Source organism: Sphaerodactylus townsendi, linkage group LG09, assembly GCF_021028975.2.
Source record: "Sphaerodactylus townsendi isolate TG3544 linkage group LG09, MPM_Stown_v2.3, whole genome shotgun sequence".
In the NCBI taxonomy this organism is placed as follows: domain Eukaryota; kingdom Metazoa; phylum Chordata; class Lepidosauria; order Squamata; family Sphaerodactylidae; genus Sphaerodactylus; species Sphaerodactylus townsendi.
This window is the reverse complement of record NC_059433.1, coordinates 219,734-241,122: the sequence shown is the minus strand read 5'-3', so window position 1 is coordinate 241,122 and position 21,389 is coordinate 219,734. Positions and strand designations below refer to the sequence as shown.

Below are 21,389 nucleotides of genomic sequence, written 5' to 3'. Positions count from 1 at the left end.
AATCTGGCTAACATAAATGCCCGACTGATTGGGCAACCGTAAAGTAGCTGCTAGGTAATTGGCTAAAACTCCATACTTGGGAAGGATGCCCAAAGCTTCGAGGAGAACAGACTGGAATTTTGGATGAATAGAAAGCCTGGCGTTCATGGTCTTTCAGTCTGTCTTTGATTTGGCAGAAGATAAAGTTCTCATTGCTGTTTTGAAGGACAGTTAGATCTATTCCAATGCTCCTAATTTTGTTGGTAATAGCCTTGGACCATTTGGAGGCGAATTATCTTTAAGTAGGTGCACGGTAATGTAATAGGTCATCCTTGGATCTAAAGTGGATCTTGAGCCAGAATTTTATTGTGAAAAATCCAAGCTAGGGTTTTGACTGTGGATAGTCCACATTCAAGACACAGAGTAGTGAAGGTGATACTATTGGGGACTCCATTACTCTTCTCAGAAATGATGCTTGGATTAGATCAATTTCTGAGTTGAAAGCATTGATCCATATAGGGGATCCCGTAAAGAGTCTTTGGAATCACCTTTGCTTGGAAAATCTTCAGGGCAGCAATGCAATGATGGATTGAAAACCCTTCCCGTAATAGGAATTGGGCGATACCTGATAGCAGCCTTTTCCGGAAGTTATGGAGCAAGATCTTTGTAGTGACCACTGGAAAATTATATTGGAAATTTAGGCCTAAATATTTAAAAAGATTTGACCTGATTAAGGTGGATGTTATTGATTTTCCATGTCATCTGTTTCCAGCGAGTTGAGAAAAACTACTATTTTGGATTTTCACGTGAAGTTAACCTTCAGTTCGTTTATATCACAGTAGTTGAAGAATGCTTTTAAATATCTCATAAGGCCGACTCTGGTTTTAGCGATAGAATAGCAGTATCGCCGCATACAGTAGCAATGGAATAGGATGGCCTCCTGCTTTCGGTGGATGTCCTTCTACCATGTTGAGATGGTCTTGCAGGTCATTTATATATAAGTTAAATAGGTGCGGGGCCAGCACACACCCCTGTTTGACTCCTCTTGAGGTAGGTATTTTGTTGGAGAGTGAGCCAGAATGGTTCAATTTTACCTGGCAGGAGGTTGCACTGTACAATTTCCTAATTAGCATGAATAAGCGAGGATCCATGTCCATTTGGTCTAGTTTGGACCAGAGAAGGGGTCCTAGAGACACTGTCAAGGCATTACTCAGATCCAAAAAATGCTAATGTGATAGTTTCTTTTGTCCTTGGTTGGTATATTTGTCCACAAGAAAAGAGAGTGGAGACAGTGGTCAATTGTAGATTTCCCGGCTCTAAATCCACCCTGTTCTGGACCTATAATCCTGTTTTTATTTTGCCATGTCATTAGTTTGCTCTCAAGATATTTTGCATAGAGTTTCCCTAAAGTTGATAGTAAGCTGATAGGTCTGAAGTTTTCTGGTCTGTTCGTTGGTCCTTTCTTATGGATTGGCACAATAATTGATGAGAGCCAGGTTTCAGGAATTATTCCATACTGGTCAATGAAGGAGAACAGCTTGACTAAAATAGGGGCCCACCAGTCAGTGTGTTCCAAGAATACCTCGCCAGGGATCCCGTCCGGACCTGGGGCCTTATTTTTCTTTAATTGATGAATTAAATGATGTATGTCCTGTAGTGTAGGAGATGGCCATGACGGAATGTTGTCCCCGTCCAGTTTCTCCCATATATCAGATGTGCTAGCAGGATCACGAAGGAGAACTGAGAAATAGTTGGTCCATTGGGGTTCGGTTACATTTGCAGCAAGTAATGATTTGGAAGGTCCGTTCACTATTGCCCAGAATTGTTTGGTGTTATTCGATTTTAGGGCATCAGATAATATTGTCCATTGAGTATTGGCAAACTGGTCTCTTTTCGTTTGTAGTAGTGTTTGGTGTTCCTTTTTCCGTTGTAGATAGGTTGCTAGGGATAACGAGTCGGTATTATATGTGGTCTTAAATATCGCTCTCAGCAGTCTTTTTGACTGGATACAGTCGTAATCGAACCAGCTTGTTTTAGGAGCCATATTAAATTGAGTCGGCATTTCTAGTGAATGTAGTCTGGTAAGTATCTCAGAGAAGCATTCCATGGTAAGTGGGCTTGGATCAGAGTTAATAATCAGGTCTTTCAAATTCGTGAAGTGATCATTGACCAAGGTGGATGATAAGGTATTTGCCATCCTGGGCGACCAGTGGATTTTTCTGTATAACTCTTTTTTGGTTAGAGAGTTTTCCATAGTTGAAACTTTATTGCAGAACCACAAGTTCTTCAGGGATAGCAAGAGGGGTAAGTGGTCACTTTCTGTACGTTTTCCAATCTTGAAGGAGTGGATGAGTTCTATGAAGTTAGGTGTGCAAATTCCATAATCTATTATGCTGTATTAGGGAGAGAACCCCTCCTCTACAAGATTGCCTTGAAGCTAAGGGTGGCTGCTAAAATTGATGGTAGGCCAGCAAACTTTCTCCTGCATTGCAGCTCCAAAACAAATATATCCCGCATTGGATGATGTGCCACTGGCCACACCCACTGACTTTGTGGGAGAAAGTGCAGTCAAGCTGCAGTCAACCTTACAGCAACCTCACAGAGTTTTCAAAACAGGAGACATTCAGACTGCTCGTTTTCACTTCCCCCTCTGATGATGATGATAGGTTATTTCCTTATGTTAGTGACGGTTGGGAAGATTTTGTGAAGTTATTTCTTGAGCGTATGCTGAAAATTGTTTCCTGTCTTCTATGAGATAACAAAAGGCCAACAGCAGCAAAGTGGAGACACTATGCACTTAATTATTATTCTTATCGCTGTTTTTAAAGGTTTTAGCAACTTTATTTATAACTGTATTTTATGTTGTACACCGCCCGGAGCCCCTTGGGGATGGGACGGTATAAAAATCTAAACAATAAATAAATAAATAATTGTCGGATGCAATAAGCAAGACCATGTGTAAAAATGCAACATCTGACCTTGTGAATATACTTCTAACATATGTTCATAGGTATTATGTCCACAGGTGTCCCGAGATGATGAGGGATAACCTGGGCAGGGACTGGTGGAAGTAAAAATGCCGGTTGACCATAATTGTAGGTGCTGCAGGATTTCCCCAGAAGTTCAGGACATTCTAGCTCAGGGGTTGGCAACCCATGGCTCGCGAGCAGCACGTGGCTCCTTCCTGCTTGTACTGTGGCTCGCGGTGTGGCTGCCCCTTCTAGAGGCGTATCAGGTGCAAATGGTGCCAGGAGACCAACAACCCTCCAGGCGCCCCCCTGTGGAGCCCCGCTTACTTGCACAGCCCCGCCTCCTCAGCCTCCGCCCTGGACTTACCCAGGCTGGCTCCAGGCTGCCAGCCTCTATGATGTTCTTAAAAGGGCAATTCCCCAAAAGATTCCTTAAAGGGGAAAGAAATCTTTAAGCAATCTTTGGAGAATTGCCGGCAGAAGCCGAGACTCAGAGCCTGCCAGGAGAGAGGGAGTGAAGGGAATGATGGCCGGCTGGCTGGCAGGAGTCTACTGGGTCCAAATGGCTCTTTGGGTGGCAAAGGTTGCCGACCACTGTTCTAGCTCTACTCAAGTGCACATGCTATGGAGATGTATTCTGCTTCATCCCACACCCTACACGATGATTAAAGTTTGGAAGGGGTTCAGGTCAACCAGGCTGAGCCAAGAACCCAATGGTCCCTTTAAAAAAAATACTTAGAATATGCTGTAAGCTCTACCCCCATCAAACTAGCTATCTGAAGAACTTCTATCAATCTCAAACACATTTGTGTTTTTCGCCACACCACACACATTGACTGAATCAAGCCATAATACCAATATATTGCTTTATTTCACTGTAGTAGTAATATTAAGGCTTTATAGTGAATCACACTGTACAAGCCAAGTTTTTGGAACCATGTAGCACAGCCGGAAAAATGCCAATTTGCTTAAAAACCAAACAACCCACTCACTTTAACCAACCTGAAGTGAGTTCAAAAGGCCCAGTTCAGATCCCAATAACATTCCCCCTGGAACAGAGTTGAAGTGTGAATCTCCCTGACAATAAGCTCAGGACAGTGCAGAGAATCGTTGGCACTCTTGATGGAAGGAGAAAAGAAATTAAAGTGGATGTTAGAAGGTACAACAGAACACTGCTTCCCAGAAGGACTTGATTAAGGAGACCTCATCAATCCTTTGCCTTTGTCTTTCTTCGATAGGGACGTTCAATTTGTAGGCAGAAATCATACCATATAATTCAGTAAAGGTTGGAACATGTGGAACATTCCCAGTCAAGCTGTGTGTGATGACTGCCTGGGAGTGAGTCCTGCACGGCAAGTGGCCACCTGGGCTGGCATCCCCCCTTCTCTTCCTGACAGTGTTGCCAGGAGCCCAAAGAACCACCGTGACAGACAGGCAAGGCAGGGCCAGGCGACCGCTCCCACCTCCTTCGCCCACCCAACAAAGCAGGAAGCCTCTTACCTCCTGCAGGCACCCGGGCTGTGGGGAACGGTGGGCAGGAGATGGCCGGCACACTGGCCGGGGTGGGAGGGATATAGAGCTGCAGAGTCGGGTCGGGGGCCAGGGTGGCAGCTCCAGCTCCCATGGCTCTGAACAGGAGGGGGTGAGATCCTGCAGCGGTGTGGACTGCCTAGGGGGGGGAAGAGAAGGGAACCCCCCTTTATGGTTTCTGGTAAGACCTGGGCAAGGGGAGAAAAAAGGCAGGAGGAGCTGCCCCGCTGGGTGGCCATCCTTCACCCCTCCACCTTTCTAGCATCCAGTGAATGTCTTCATTCAATGTGTTTGTGTCCTTTTTTCTTTTCATTTTGAGGAAGGTGTCTTTGCAGCTACGACGACACTATGTGAAAATTGCAGCCACTTGTAGGGCTGGTTTACATCCTATTAAGAAGCAATGGGCAGTAGACCATCCTTCCGGAGAGCAGGTCTACCCCCTACTGAAAGTAATGGGTTGACCATCTACCTATTACTTCTAAATGGGAGCTAGACCAGCCTTCTGCGATTCTCATATGGTGTCATTGGAGCTATAAAGGCACCTCCATCACAACAAAAGGAAAAAAAGAAAAAAATGACATGTGTGCAGGCTAGCACATGTTGTTTCTCACAATGGGATTTACTGCTAGTGGACACATATTTAACTAACTGGCCTGTGAAAGAGGATGTTATCAAAAGAATGGGCATGTGAAAATGTGACACACATTTATACAGTTAGGAAAGGAGGCTATGCAGAGTAGTTAGAAGTGGGTTAGCTGGTGTGATGTTTACCTAAAGGAATTCTGTGAGGAAAGACTTTTGAAGGGGCATTTGCATCTGTGGAAGGGATCCTTGCACACATCCTTGAACATTTTCATTGCAACATATGGGATGCAGAGGAACTTCGTGGTGGGTTGGCTGCGTTCCATAGGAGGATCACTACAATAACCGATGATGGTGCCTGTTCCTTACGACGTGGATTTTTGCCCTGCCTGTGATTCCTAGGATCGCCCACCTCCTGGCAGTGGCCGGCAATCTCCCCCCCTCCCCACTGATCTCCAGGGGGCAGAGATCTGTTCCCTTGGAGAAAATGGCCAGTTTGGAAGGTGGGCTCTAGGGCATCAGGCCCCAATGAAGTCCCCTCCCCTCCCCTCCCCTCCCCCCCCGGAATGTCCAGGCATTTCCCAGCCTGGGTCTGGCCACACGAGGAATCCGTTTGCTGAGCAAAACCTGAAGCCTTCCAAGAGGCCAAGTAAGCCTCCCTCCTCCAACTGAAGCGGCTCTTTGTGCCACTGGAGGCTCACTGGAAGCTGGAGCCTGGAGGAAGCCACCTTAGGCTGGAGGAAGTTCCACTTGCTATTCTTAAAATTGCCACTGGGAAACGAGGCACTCACTCTGCGTGGGAGAACCAGACTTCCCTTCCCAGGTCTCCCTACAACCGGTCTTTTGAGCACCATAAGCCAGCCGTCACCTGCCTGAAGATGAAGCCATTTTGGACTTGGCTGGTATTTGTAGGGAAGGACCGGGAATGCCTTGTCTGACACGGACGGCAAAGTGCCTGGGAAATGATTGCACGTAAAGGACAGAGGTCAGGTAGAAAAGCTCACCGAACTTCCTGAGGGCACTTTCTGAAGACAAGCACTGGAACACCTAAAGAGACAGGTACAAGATACACAGCACAGAAATATCTCCATGATCCAGAATGATGGTGACAATTTCTTTTAGTTAAAAAGTTCACCAATGATTGGAAAGTTACCATTTTAGAGCAGTGTTTCAGGGAATTTTATGTCTCCAGACTGAAAAGTAGCACGCTGGTTTCCCTTGAACAAGAACTTGTCCACCACTATTCCTTCTCCTGCTACGTACTGCCAAAGGAACAGTTATGCCTGCTTTAAGTAACATACTCAGTTGATGGGGGGGGGGGGGGGCGCAGCTGCTGAAGCCCAACACTGCCACCTGGTGCTTTGTACAGGGTGTGCCGCATGAAACATGCTCCAGATCTGTGGGTCGTATTCAAGAAGAAGAAGAAACACTCACATGTTTTCTTTCAGTTTGTACAGTAGCCAGACCTTTGTGAGATTCTTACATTTGAGCAGGACCGTAGAGGAGACTGCTGGAGGGAATGTAGCCCAGTGGTTAGAGCAGAAGGTCCTGGGTTTCATCTCCAGTAAAAAGGATCCTGTTGTAGGAGCTATGAAAGGCCACTACCTGAGACCCTGCCAGTCAGAGTGGGCTGCCTTCCATGTCACCTGCTTGTGTCTAGACAGTGACATGACTCCGCTTCTCTCTAGCAGTGCTGGTATTCTCTGGTCATGCTTTTAAACACAACAACTTGGTAGTGAGAGCCAATGCAGCTTGTTCACAATGGCAGCAGGGTAATGGTGTTGATTAGTGAGTGTCTCCAAAGAGCACAGCCCTTCAGGTCTGTACTGGTACAAAAATGATAAAAAATGGTCTATCGTTTCAGTATGTTTTCTTTAATGACAGCACTGAGCATGTCAGATCTCTGTCACCCGCGGCTGTGACCTTATAGGAAAATCTCGGATGCACTGACTTATAAAATGAGAGCAGAAGCTTTGTGATAGCAGAGGGTATCCATGCCTTTCAGAAGCACACATAGGTTGTTCCCAGAAGTACTTTGCGGTTGTAGTTTAACAGAAAAATATGCTCTTTTAATGACACAGTAATATTTCCACTTGTCCAAATTTCTGATTCTTTGGTGTTTCTATTGGTCAGGCTAAAAATAAATAAATAGGAATCCTGTTTTAAATGTCTGACAATTGGAATATTTTGTACATTCCCTAGTTGAACAGGATATGTATCCACTGTGTTTCATTAACCATAAGCCATTGGACAGCAATACAACATATTGTGTTTTACAAACCAAGAAATGGTCCAACTTTCTTAAATAATGTCTATTATCTAACACAGGGGTAGGGAACCTGCGGCTCGAGAGCCGCATGCGGCTCTTCTGCCCTTGCACTGCGGCTCCACAAGCCGAGCCGCTGGCCCCATCCTTGCCTGCCCTGCAGGCAGCAGGGCGGGCGCACCAACTGCCCGCAGCCGGCTGGGCCGTGCCACGGGCTTCCCCTCTCGCCTGCCCCATTGGAGTGGGGTGGGTGCTTTCCCAGCAGCTGGCAAGGCCGAGCCGCTGGCCCCATCCTTGCCCGCCCTGCAGGCAGCAGGGCGGATGCATCCATGCGCTTCTCAGAATGAGCGAAGTAAAAGGTAAAAAAACCCCAATATACACAGTGTTATCTTTATTTTAAATGTCAAAAATTATTTGCGGCTCCAAGTGTGTTCTTTTCCCATGGAAAAAGGGTCCAAATGGCTCTTTGAGTGTTAAAGGTTCCCTACCCCTGATCTAACAGATGTCTTCAATGAAACATCTGGGAGAAATGCAGTTGTTACAACCACAAGAAGTTTTTAAAAGAAGAATTTCCCAACTTAGGTTTCCAAAAAGTGCATGAGAACAGAGATCCAAACTCAGGTATCCTGACTGTGAGCAGAGATATTATTGAAGAAACCACACAGATTCCACAGGGTGGCAGCAGCAGCTACGTTTTGGAGAGACAAGATCTGCACCGGGGGGGGGGGGGGAGAAATGGGGCCAAAATGGACAAGGAATCTTGTTGTAAAGCCCTTAAGATACATAAGAACATGTCCTTATTGCTCAGGAGTTATGAAGGGATTTCTCTTATATCTCTTAATAAACCTCAGATTTCATTTAGCCTTGCTAGACTGAGAAAAATGCTCACTCTTAACCTTGCCCCCCCCCCCCCCCGGTCTCATTTCAAAGTCTGTCTAGAGTATTTCATGCTTGGAGCCAGGCTGGTACGTGGAGGGTGAGAGGACTAATCCAACTATCCAAAAAGAAGAAGCAAAAATCGCCTTTCAGGTAGGTCCCTGCTGCAGAATTCTTGGGCCCCTCTCAGTTTTGCCTTGGCCTGGATAGGGGGTCACCTGGAGATCCTGGGGTGCAGCCTGCGAGAGGGAGGCTTGAGAGGGGCAGGGCTACTCATGCCACAGAGACCACACTCCAAAGCGCGCGCGGGGTGGGGGGATGGTCTCTGACATCTGAAGGTCAGCTGGAATTTTGGGAGATCTTCAGGCTCCACCTCAAAACTGGCAACCCTGACCTGGATGGCCCAAGTGAGCCTCATCTCATCAGATCTCAGAAGCTAAGTAGGGTCAGTCTTGGCTAGTACTTGGATGGGGAGACCACCAAGCAGAGGCAGGGAATGGCAAACCACCTCTGAACGTCTCTTGCCTTCAAAATCCCATGAGGGTTGACTGCAACTTAATGGCACTTCCCACCATCGCCGCTCACAGATTCCGTCTGCTCTGGGAACAATCCTAAGTACATCTAAGCAGAAGAATTTGCGTGAAGTGGCCCGTACTGCCAGGAAAGGAACATTTGAACTGCAGCCAATGTCTACATCCAGTGAAAAAACTAGGCCCAGACAAACCTTTGGGCCTTGAGTTAGCATATGAATCAGTGTGGTCTGGCTGATCCCAAATTGGTGGTAACCAGAACAAATAAATCTACAGCTCCATGTGATGGGCAGGAAGATGCCGGCCTGCCTTCTCCAGTCACAGAAAGGCGAGATAAACGATGGCTAAACCTTTTAGGAACTGGGCCTTGAGCTGAGCATGAAAAGTCCTGCTGTCTGACTGTCCCTTATGGTTTGCCTTTAACATGCTCAACTAAGGAAGAAGAATCTGTAGGAGGGCTGACTCTGGGCCACAACCACACTTATGGTACCTGGGCCACAGGTTGGCCACCTATGGAACTAGATGGAAAGGCAAGCCTAGCAAATCCCAAGAGATTGAGAAGGAGGAGGAGGAGGCACGGTGGGAGTCAGGACACACGGTCCTCACAAATGCTTTCACCCCTGAATTGCCGAGGACTTTAGTGCCAGGCCTCCTCCTCCTCAGCAACTGACACAGAATTCGCATATCTTTGATGAACTACTGGCAGCAAAGCCTGTTGCAGGGGAGATGCAGTGGGCCCCAGCCAAAGGGGGGGAAGGACTCCCCCGCAATGGGCTTTGCTGAGGCTGTAGCAGGCCCTGCCCCTGGGGTGACGCTTGCCACTCCCCTGGTTCTGGGGCTGTGGCTTGGGGGTGGGAGAGGTTGGAGAGGTGTGCCTTGGGGGTGGGGGAGGGTGGCGAGGTGAGGTGAGGGGTGGGGTAGGGTCAGAATGCGTGACTAGGGTTGGGGAGGGTGGAAAGGTTGGCTTGGGATGGGGGAGGGAGGCCTCAGGGCTTCTGCTGCTGCTTTGGGGAGCAGGATGGAATGCCCCCCCCCCGGTGGAGGGGTTGTCATCTGGGCATGCCTTCTATTATGAGTAAGGTGGAGCATGGGAAAAGGTTCTGGGACAAGAGTCCCAAGGGAGATCCAATGCACAAGTGTCAAGGCACAGGATGGCAGCGAAGAGATTGACCTTGTTAGCGCAGGTGTTTCTTACAAAGGTCTAATTTAAAAGAAGGTGGCTGATGGTCCTGCTGGTGGGGTGGTGGTCTCCCGTTGGAGCAGCAAAGATCTGTGGCAGGCATTTTGTCCAGTAGTCACAGACAACACTTCATATATGCCTAAAAGCCAATTTCCCCATTCTCTGCTGGAATATCGTGGCTGGCTGCTCAGAGGTGGCGGCTGTCGTGCACTTCTCCTCCACGTTGCATTTTGGCACTGAAAATGCCAAACCACTTTCAGACAAACAGCAACATCACAGCCTCAGTTAAACTCATTTTGCTTAAGTTCCATTGAAAGAAATGAGACTGAGAATTATGATTGACTTCTTCCAGTGGCTTCAGTGGGATTTCTTCACAAGCAAGAGTTAGGTAAATCACAGCCCATGACACTCCTAACATTTCACCCGCCTCTATGGCTGGCATCTTCAGAGGCATGTCATGCTAAGAAATGTGCTTTTCTCTGTGCACAGTGTGGAGATCTCACAGTGATATGCCCCTGAAGATGCCAGTCTTAGAGGTGGGTGAAACGTTAAGAGCAAAAACTACCAGACCATGGCCTCTCAGCCCAGAAACCCACAACAGTCTTTAACAATACAACTAAACGTGGACATGTGTTATTTGCCTTTTGTTTTCTGAATTTTACATATATACCTCTATCATCGCTTCAGTAGCCACAGCAGCTAGTGAGTTATGTTTTTAGAATAATCAGTGCTGGAGGGATTTAGCGAACTTGAGAAAGGCCACTAAAGGGTGTTCTGGGGACCCCACAAAGATGCTAAGCTCTATGTCTTCCACTGGAACAGGGAAGATACAGTTGTACCATATAGATGGTGTGTGCACATACAGATTTTTTAAAATAATACTTTGCTTTTGTCAATAAGTGTGAGGTTTCATTTTAGAAAAAGGCAGGGTTGGTGTGTTCAATGATGCAACGCTTGCAGTGGCGTTGAACAAACCGCAGAGCTTCCACTGAGATCTCGCAGTCCTGAACGTTCAGCATCTGCAGGTCGAAGCAGTTGGCTGCGACAATCTGAAGGCCTTGCCCAGTGATACTTTCACATGATTTCAAGCTCAGTCGCTTTAAGCTGAAGCAGTTCAGAGCCAAACACTCCAAGCCAGCATCTGAGACCAGAGGGCATTTCCCAATGTCTAGGGACTTGAGCTTTGTGCAATTTTTGGCAAGGTACTCCACTCCATGGTCCGTGATGCCCTCACAGCCCCGCGCATTGAGGTAGCGCAACTTGCTGCAATACTTGGTGATATATCGGATGCCTACATCGGTGATACGGCCACAGTGGGCGATGCTGAGGTACCGCAGGCGCAACTCCAGCTTCGCAATCTCACGCATGCCAAAATCACTGACAAAGCGGCAGTCGCTCACGCTCAGCTCCCGAATGGACATGCAGTAGATCACCAGGTAGCGGAGCCCTTCATCAGTGATGCGGATGCAGCGGCGCAGGTAGAGATGAGTCAACTGAGTGCAGTGGGCTGCAATAGTGTGGAGCCCTTCATCCTCCAGAACAAAGCAGTCAGTCATGTCCAGGTAGCGGATGGAAATCTGTTTCCCATGCAGAGGGGACAGCTTGATGGAGGCTTCCCGGGTCAAACTGATGCATGTCACTTTGGAGCAACCTAAATTTGGGGGAACCAAAACAGTTAACCACTTGCAGCTCTGCAGCTCCAGGTCTATGGTCCCCCCCTCCCCCCATGTACATCCTCCTGCGTTAGCATCCCTGATGTGTCCTATGGATTCAGCCATCAAGTCCCAAGCAGCAAAACCGTGCCATGAACTTCATAATCCAGGCACATCTTATGGCTTGAGGGCCAAATCTACTCTCTGTAGCATTGCTGTCTAACTCCTGGTTGCCCTAGACATGTTTAATCCATATCCTCCCCCCCCCCCCGCTCCCAATTTTTGCTTGTACAGACAATTAAAGGAGTTTCAAAGTTGTAAGAAACATACTGGTGCATCTCTGTTTTGACTTCAGCTCAAATGTGAAGCAAAATCAATGTGCAGATGTAGATGCTGTGAGCTCACTACTAGACACCATCAATTGTGTCATGGAGGCTGACCATTTGTGAAGGGTCTGTTTAAATGGAAGAATATAGTTCTGCTTCCTGGACCACTCTTTAAAGAATAGTGATCCTGAGAACACGGGAACTGGGCATCTCTGGTCTGAGATCACAAGAATCAAAAGGTCTTGTTTAAGGTAAACACAGACTCCTAGAGTGATTTAAAGAGCCTTTCTGTGACCAATGTCATTCATTCACAGAGATAAATCAAAGCTTCCAGACAAATGGGCCTCTCTGAAGGCACGAGTCTGGAGGCTGCAGCAAGGGCTTCATTCGAATTGTGTAGGCTGCACGTCCATGCAAACATTAATTCTGATCACATTCTACAACTTTGAGTAAAGCTGCTGAAGTCTTCAAAAGTGAAAGGAAGTTTCCTCAGCTTGAGAACCACCTATTATGGGAGTCCACAATCCCTGCCCCCCCCCCCCCGCCCCGCCCCGCAGGAGAACAACAGAGGCACGGCAGCACTCTCTCTCTCTCTCTCTCTCTCTCTCTCTGGTCAGAGGCATCTGCAATCTTTTTCCTTGTCCCAACTCATGTAGACCAACAGTCAGATTTTTTTTCTGGCAAGGAAATGGAAAGGATTGGAAATGCCAGGAGCACATTTCAAACCAGCTGAAAGAACTTTGGTTGCCTCCCAAGATAATGCTTTGCAGTCAAGCGGACTTACATGTGAAGCTTCAGACTGAATGAAACTGTGCATGTGAGAGAGGGGGAAAAGATCAGAATGCTCACTTTTGACAGGAAGATGTTATTTCTAGAAGGCATCATTGAAGAGAACCTGGACTGAGCTTGCAAATCCAAGTTATGACGACTCAAATTGAGTCTTGGGAGGTAGGAAATTATATGACTTACACAAACTTTCTAACTATCAAGCTGTCACAGTCATACTGATAAAATCAAAATTGTATGCGAACACCAACATTATTCCATTCAACCAGCCCATTTAAAACCACCCAGGGAGCCGTGGCAACATCTGCCCCAATGCAGAGAGGCACACTTGCCCGGCAGAATGCATTTTCAGCTGCATGAACACAAACACAGTTGGAAATAGATGGTAAGACCTGGCATGTAACAAGGTGGAGGCATAACTCAAATTCACCCAGTGCACAGCTAGACAAGATGAAGGGATTCTGCAGTCCAGTTTTCCAAATCTTTAATTTTATTGAAAATCAGCTTGGGAGAAGGTTCAGGGTTTCCTGCTGGGACAGGGTTTCCTTAACATCCTCCCCTGCTATGGTCCCAGAACAAACACAGAGTAAGAGCTGGAAGAGACCCCAAGGGCCATCAAGTCCAACCCCCTGCCATGCAGGAAGATACAATCAAACCACTCTTGACAGACAGACATCTAGCCTCTGTTAAAAACTTCCAGACTCCACCACACTCTGAGGCAGTGCATTCCACTGTCAAACAAAGACCATCAGGACATTTTTCCTAATATTTAGGTGAAATATCTTCCTGTACCTTGAATTCATTACTTCTTATCTTTGGAGCAGAAGAAAACAAGCTTGCTCCCTCTTCAACATGACGTCCCTTCAAATATTTCAAGAAGGCTATCATGTCCCCCCTTGAGCCCTTAACCTTCTCTTCTCCAGAATAAACATCCCCAGCTCCCGAAGTCTCTCCTTGTAGGGCAGGGATTCCAGACCTTTCACCAATGGCTGAAATGGGTGTTCCCTGGCCCTGTGCTTGGCAAGGAGGAGGGGCCACGCGGAGGCAGGCACTGGCGCTTATTTATTCAGTTGGGACTCAGCCACCACCCTTGGTCTCCACGCAATCGCCTGGCCTAGCGGCGCAGCACAAGCGGCTGCACAGAAGACACGCCCTCCCTGACAGGGCCAGACTGGCTATTAAGGTCACTGGGAAAACCAGGGGAGGGGAGCCTTGGGGGCAGAGGTGGGATTCAAAAAATTTAACAATTGGTTGTTTACAAGCACAATTTTAACAACTGGTTCTGCCAAAAAGGTGCGAACAGGCTGAATCCCACCACTGCTTGGAGGCCACTCCAGCCCAAATGTGGATGTCCCCATTTCCGTGAACCAGGCCCTTTCGGCATGGGCCAAAAGCGGCGGCAACGGGCCAGTAAAACAGCGTTTTGGCGGGGACTGCTCGCACAGGTGCTGCTGCCAAATCGCTGAAGTGGTGCCTGGCTCCCGCCAAAACGGGTTTTTGAATCTCGCTCAGGGAGCGAGGTATTTTGGAAACGCCGGCTTCCATTCGGTGCCATGCAAACGGCACCGGGTGGAAGCCGGCATTTCTCTCCCAGCCCTCCCAAACGCTCCTTACCTCCGGTCGCCTTCTGTTGCATTGTGCAGGCCAGGAGACACGCCCCCTGGTCTCATTCTCCAGCGCTGTCGTTCTGGCAAGGGGGGGCGTGTCCCCTGGCCTCCACAACGCGAAAGAAGGCGACCAGAGGTAAGGAGTGCTTGGGAGCGGCGCAGCCTTCCGCCGCAGCTTCCAGCAGGACTGTCCATGCGAACGGTCCCATGGAGTGCGCCAGCATGAACTATGCCAACGCACCCCCCCTCAGTGCCCGTGCAGAAAGGGCCCCAGAGAGGCAGAAACAGCTTAGCTCGGCCTCCCAGACACGAAGGACTTGCTCGTGGCCCCTGTCTTGGCCAGACACATCCTGCTTGTGGCATGCTCTCTTCTCTCTCCTCTGGGGGGGGGGCTAAGGTGGGGGGGGCAGGGCCCCTATAGGGCTATGTTCCCCTCCCCAGTATGTCCCTGCTCCCCCTGTTCAGTGATGCTGTTTTCAGACAGTTATCATTTCTTCACAGCACAAATAAAATGTTTTCAGAACTGGGAAAAAAGGGTGCTATTCCACACACACACACCCCTCCAATTTTATTTCCAGCCTCAAAACATTTTAAATGACCCTCCTTTTCTAGTGATCTTATCAGCTGATAGTTTTTTTAAAAAGACTCCTCCGTTTGTGTGCCTCCCCTCTAAGTGTTCCATTTTGTGAGATCACCTTTGCCTGCAGAAGCCCCTTGCCCTGTTTTGGGGGCATTTCAGAGTGTTTTTGATGGGCGGCGGAGGGTTAAGACTTCACAGCATCGACTGAAGACTCAGGGAACTGAAATGAGGCTGTGAAGTGTGATTTGTCTGAACACTGGGAAAAAACAAGGAAAAACAGAAAATGGCACCCAGGAATCATTTCAAGGGAGTGAGTGTGAACAAAAGGGGGGGGGGGCTGAAAACATTTTACAAACATTTTAGGAGATTTGTGTGGAAAGGGCCACTATCTGATTCTGCTTTTGCAGGTAGGATCTGATCATGGGAAGTGAGCAGGGGCAGGCAACTCTTCTGTGCGGCTACAGTCTGCAGATGACAAGACCAGCCAGTTCATGCCCACTGCCCCTCCCTCTGTGTGTGCGCGCATGCGTGTGTGTGCGCGCGTGCATCTATACTGGACTGATCTGTGCATCAAAAGAAAAAACAAGGCTGTTTCATCCAACGTTTCTAAGGCAGCAGTGTTATCTTCCACTCTGACTAACCCAATCCTTGAAAAAAGAAATGAAATAAATATTCTAGGGATCTGTCTCAAAGCTACCCTCCCCTGAATACTAAAGAATGCTGTGTGTTAAGATGTGTCAGAAGACGATGGTCCTGGAAACACAACATGCATCCAGTGCTTCACATAACTTGTCCCCAGAGTGGAAACATAGTGTTGTAGTTCCAGTATTTAAGAACAGGGATAAACGGGTACCCGGCCATTATCATGCAGTTAGCCTGTGGATGCCGCCTCCCAAATGTACAGCAAATATCTCTTGGGCAAGATGGAGGACTGGGAAGACTCCAATAAAAGTATCTGCCTAGAACAGGTGGGCTTCAGAAAAGGGCAAAGTGCACTCAATCAGTGCTTGATCCGATATCATCTTGCCCTAAAATGCATGACGGAATCTACCAGACGTCTGTGTGTGGCACTTGTGGATTTAAAAGCTGCTTCCGACCCAGTAGAGAGGAATCGGCTTTGGTTAAAGCTTAGCTGGCTGATACAAACATTGATTAATAGCTGTTATTCTTGCTGCATAAATGTCATAGAGAATAATAATAATTTGGATTTATACTCCACCTTTCTCTCCTGCAACGAGACTCAAGGCAGCTCACTATCGCCTTTCCCTCCTCTGTCCCTCTGACGAAACATTAGCTGGTTTAGCCATTCTCTCCATAGAGGTCTATGGACACATTCTCTATTAAACCCCGTATAATTCTGAATGTTTGAGAGAGAATTCTATAGTGAGGCTGTTGTACACAAACACAGTTGAGTTCTGTCACCACTTCAGGAGAATGTTCAGGAGGTCAGATGCTGTCTCCAGCACAAGTGAGGGGTCAAGTACCATGTAAACATTCATTACTTGAAGTGGCTTCCTTGCTGCTTGGATAGTGTCGGAAGCAGTGGTAAGATGAGAGGTCTCCAAGAAGAGTCCACTTGGGGACCAATCAACGGCAGTTCTAGATTTGAGGAAAGCTCGCCTCCCTGCAGTGGTCCATCTTCACATAAGGCTGACAGTTTGCTTGTGGGTCAAGTACACCAGTATACACAAGCCACTTGTAACTGTAGACTACGATTGTTGCTTGTCAACATATATAAATTGGGGGAGGGGACTGATCTGCAGTTAACTGGAGAGGCTGACATTAACTGAACAGTAACAGACACTGAGCTGGGATTCTGTTTACACAAACACTGAGAATGTCCTGATTAAAATTTGCACACCTCAACCAGAACATTCCCGTCTAAGTTGCCACACATATTTATTCTGTTACCTGACACATCCAAGTGTTCCAGGTTTGGACACAGTGACACCACATCGAAGACAGCCTCGTTGGAAATGTTGTAGCAACCTGACATCTCCAGCTGCCTCAGTTCTGGACAGCACTGGGCAATGGTGTACAGTCCTCTGTCGGTGAGCCGCCTGCAGCCACTAACAATGACCGTCTCCAACATAAGACAGACGTTTGGCGTGTCCTGACAGAGCCGCCGAGTCAGAACCTTCAGAGCCCTGTCCACATTGATTGTCTCACCCGTCAGGTGAATTGTCCTCCAAAGGCGCGGGTCCCAAGCAAGATTGTACCAGCGGCGACACACGCGGGCACAGCGACACAGCTGATTGGTGGGCAAGAAGGAGAAAATCTGGATCATGGCAGGGTCCGGGAGTCGATCTACGTTGGCCCGTTCCTTCTGAAGGCGAGAGGCAGACCGGATGAGGGGGTGGGTGAGGCGAGTGGGAGGAGGCGAGTGAACCATAGCAATAGTCTCTCCGGTGACGGAGGAGGAAGACGTGGAAGATTCTCTGCCATTCTGGAAGCTGTGCGGATTTGGTGGATATATCAGTGCTGGGCTGGGTGTGCTGGCCGTGCGCATGCTCAGGTCAGAATCTGAAAGAAATCACAGGGTAGATTGTTGGCCCCACACTTTGCAACGTAACAAAGACCTGCCATCTTCAGTCACAGGAATTTTGCTTCTGGCAAAAATGGAAGCCATTTTGAAGCATAAAGCAAGATTCTCTGCTTATTTAGTATTACTCAAGTCATGGTCACAGAAATAACTGTAAGAACCTGCATTTTATTGAAGGGTTTTCTGTGAGTGGAAGCAAGGAAAGCCCCCACCCACCTTTCACCAAGTTATCATCAGGATGATTTAAGTATAAATGTTGAAAAACCAAGGAAGAAAGTGTACAAGGACAGTGATACACAAGGTGTTTTTTTAAAAAACCTTATATTCACTGTAAGTAAAAATAGGCTGAGATTTTTTCCCCAGACAATTTGTCTAGGAGGGGGAAACATCAGAGGGCCAAACCTGACAGAGGAAGACGCAAAGCAGCCACAGGAGTGGGAGGGGGGGAGTAAATCAGACTGGAGAAGCAATGGAGTGGAGGGGGGGCTTAATCCCCTCCAGGACTGTGAGTTTACTCACAGCAGACACAATAGAGGGTCCATACAAATAGCTATGGTGGGGGCTTCCAACTGTTTTGAGCCTGGGGGATCCTCTGAAATCCTGATGCAGTGGGCCGGGCACAACCACAAATGGCTGCCACAAGAGGTGGAGCCTCAAACACAGAGAGAGTGCGTTTTAAAAAATACACAGAGGGAAAGAGGGAAAGAGAATGAAGCCAACACTGTGGTGGCCGATGCTGCTCCAACAACGGCATTTCAACCTGCCCAGCAATGAAACCTCCAGTGGGCCATCAGGAGCCCTGGTGATGAAGCAGCCCCGCTTGGCCACATCGCTTAGTGGGTGCCCAGAAGTGTGGGTGGGTGCCGTGGCGCTGGAGGCTCCCGGGCTTCTTCATTTTGAGGCAACGACCACCTCTGGGAGGGACATTTCATAGTACCGGAGAATTGTGTGGGAGGGGAGAAGGTTCTGTCATACCTGTCAAAGAGGACGTCTTCCGCCTATAGCATAACAATGTTGGAACTTTCATAAATCACCTGCCCCCACCCAAGAACTCCCTCCAAAAGGAAGTTGGGACAGGAGTCAGAGAAATTATTAGTAACAAAGCTAAGCAACCTGAATGCATTAAAAGAATTATGTGAATGCTAAAGTTTATAATTACTGTTATTAAAATTATGAGAACATGGATAATAGAGATGGGAAAAAGCAGAGTTTTGCAAAACATATAGCTATAAATGTCATACATGGATTTATAATCCTGATACAAATGATCACAGAGCAACGCAGAGGTCACTGGCTATAACCCCATGTTCTTCCTCTGCATCTGCAACTTCCCCCCCAGCAGAAAACTGAGCTTCCACCAAAACCTCTTAATCAGTCATTGGCAGAGAAGCCCGGAAATGGCAGGCTCGCGCTGTCTGAGGCTCCCAGCTCGGGACACTGGACTGACCTTTTACCTCATCAGGACCAAGGCACTGTTTGACCAGAGGCCAGGGACCAGCCTCCTCACACAGGATGACTGCACCACTATCAGGGAAAGCGCATACGATTCTGATTACATCCTTAATACCTGTAGTGAAACTTTAGGCAGCCAAAATTAAGAGGGATGTGCATGGTGAGAACAATGTAAGCAACCATCAATGTTTGGACAATATAAGACAGAGAGGATGGAATTTAACCCTGAATGGACCACAGGTTGCATTCAGTGGAGGTGTTTGAACAATGCTGCAGGATTCCTAAAAAGACTATGGCTGTTTCCGCACGGCCTTTTTATGGCGCCCTGGGGACGGGAAAAACGGCGTCCCCAGGGAGCCATTCGCACAGGCGGCGCTGCTGCTACGCAGCAGCGCCGACCTGACTGCGCTCCCCCTCCCCCAGGGCGGCGTCAGGCCGCCCTAAAAAACAAACCTTTAAAGGGTTGTTTTTGCCGCAACAGCGTGTTCCCGGCAGCGCGGTGCGAACCGCACCACCGGGAACACGCTGTTCCCTAACCCGTTCCACTCACCCTTTAGTCCCTGTCGTGCGGCCTGCTGGCCGGAAGTTCTGCAGCCCTCCTCACTGTCCTCCTCGACGACCCTGGAGGTCGGAGGGCAGCGTGGGCGGGGCTTCAGAGGCCAGCAGGCCGACGACGGGGACAAGGTGAGTGGGACGGGGAAGGGGGCAGAGGCGGCTCCATGCGGAGCCGCCTGTCCTCCGCCGGCCTCCCCTGAGGCCGCACGCACGCTTGCATGCGAACGGCCTCCGCCCCCACGCCGGCAGAATTCTTGCCGGCGTGGGGGCACCTCGGGGGCCGTGCGGAAACGGCCTATGAAAGCTTGGAGTCAGCTGGGCAATATCCCTGCCAGGGCTTTGAAATCCCTCAGTATATGGAAAGTTATCTGGAGAATTGCGGAGGAACACAAAACACGGGGCCCGCAGCAGGCCTATGCCCGAGCCAGTTAGAGACACTGAAAAATTTCAAGTACTGAATAAGATGCTAAGAAAAAAGATTCCATAATGATGATCACTCTGGCAAAAGCACATTCAAATAATATGAACTAGACCAGGGGTCTGCAACCTGCGGCTCTCCAGATGTTCATGAACTACAATTCCCATCAGCCCCTGCCAGCATGGCCAATTGCAGTTCTTGAACATCTGGACAGCCGAAGGTTGCAGACCCCTGAACTAAACCTAAAGAAGCAAAAAAGAAAAGAAAACATTTTCCGCACATTACGCCCTCTCTGTTTTGTCTTGTGGTCTTTTTGGTGTTGTGGTTAGGGGGCCAGATCTAGGATCTGAAAGACGTGGGCCCATGATGCATGGAGTGCTTTCTGCCGTGCTCAGAGTCCCACGGCTTCCCTGATTAAACACGAGGAGCCCCGCTGTCTGCCCCTTCTTAAAAGGCAAGATATTGCTTACATTGTGGCCTGTCCTTTCTCAAAAAGCAAGATATCACCCTTTTAAAGTAATATTGATATTACTTATATTGCTATATCGATATTGTTGAGTCTGTGGGAGAAGTGTAAGGAATTCCAAAGAGCAGAAATAAAAGGCTTTTGGATGTAAGACCGTTTATTCAGACATCTTAGAAAGCACACACACACGACATGACAGGAATGAGACCTCCCCTTAAACTACAGAATTTACTAGTATTCTCAATCCCTTCCCTCCTGGAGCCATCAGGCCCATCTCATGAAGAACGGAGAATGCTCATCATCTTGGACAGCAAGATAAGCCCGTCCACCAAGGTTGTTGCATGATTCTGTGCCCTTGCATACCGGTGGAGGCATTCCGTCATCAAGAGCCAGGTGGCTGGGAGAGGAAACAGGCAAAACTGCCATCCTTACCTCTGCTTCCCCAAGAAAACCTCCCCGGCTTGTCTAGGAAAGGCTTTGTGAAAAGCAGAAATGAGGGAGAGGGAGGCATCAATATTTTCTGTATATACCCATTGATTTAGCGGCCAGAGGGTAGCCAACCCATGAAACTAGATGCTGAAGGCGATTTAGCGGGAGGCGGGAGTCAAGAATAGCATCTATTTCATAGTGCTTGTAACCATCAATTATAACTGGCGAGGGTAGCTCGAATTAGGTACCAGGCATCTGAAGCAGAGGCCTCCTTGAGGCAAGCTGGAATGAAAGAAGCGGGATGAATGTTATAGCAATAGAGTTAAGGCAGTTCAAGCGGGCAGTAACATCATTAATCACCTTTATGACCGAAAAGGGCCCACAAATTTCTTGCCGGTTTGCGGTATCATTTGTACTGCGTCTCTAAGGTTTTAATTGGACAAATAGACCCATGCCCCAACGCATAAAGGGAAGTCTGGTGGCGGCTTGTCGCCCTGAACCTTTTGTGATTCTTGGGCCTGCTGTAAAGGTGGGCTGCACTGTTTTCCAACCCTCGGCTGGCGAAGAGATCCATTGTTTTGAATTCTGGAGGCTGCAGCGTACCTCTGCAGGCAGCTGAAGTGCCAGCGGTTGGAAAAGACCGACCAGAAACAATCTTGAGCGG

The 21,389-nt window shown here is 48.3% G+C and overlaps 2 protein-coding genes across 2 annotated transcripts in view; one reads left to right on the top strand and one right to left on the bottom strand.

The window, feature by feature from the left end:
- Nucleotides 1-21,389, top strand: part of LOC125439019 (collagen alpha-1(I) chain-like) — a 243,491-nt gene that overhangs the window by 122,871 nt on the left and 99,231 nt on the right. The gene's annotated exons all lie outside the window — the stretch shown is intronic.
- On the bottom strand, nt 7,826-17,382 carry FBXL7 (F-box and leucine rich repeat protein 7). Its single transcript, XM_048507655.1, has 2 exons — nt 16,775-17,382; nt 7,826-11,563 (listed from the first exon to the last, which is right to left on the bottom strand). The coding sequence occupies exons 1-2, from the start codon at nt 17,370-17,372 to the stop codon at nt 10,827-10,829; spliced, it is 1,335 nt and encodes a 444-aa protein (XP_048363612.1). The 5' UTR covers nt 17,373-17,382; the 3' UTR covers nt 7,826-10,826.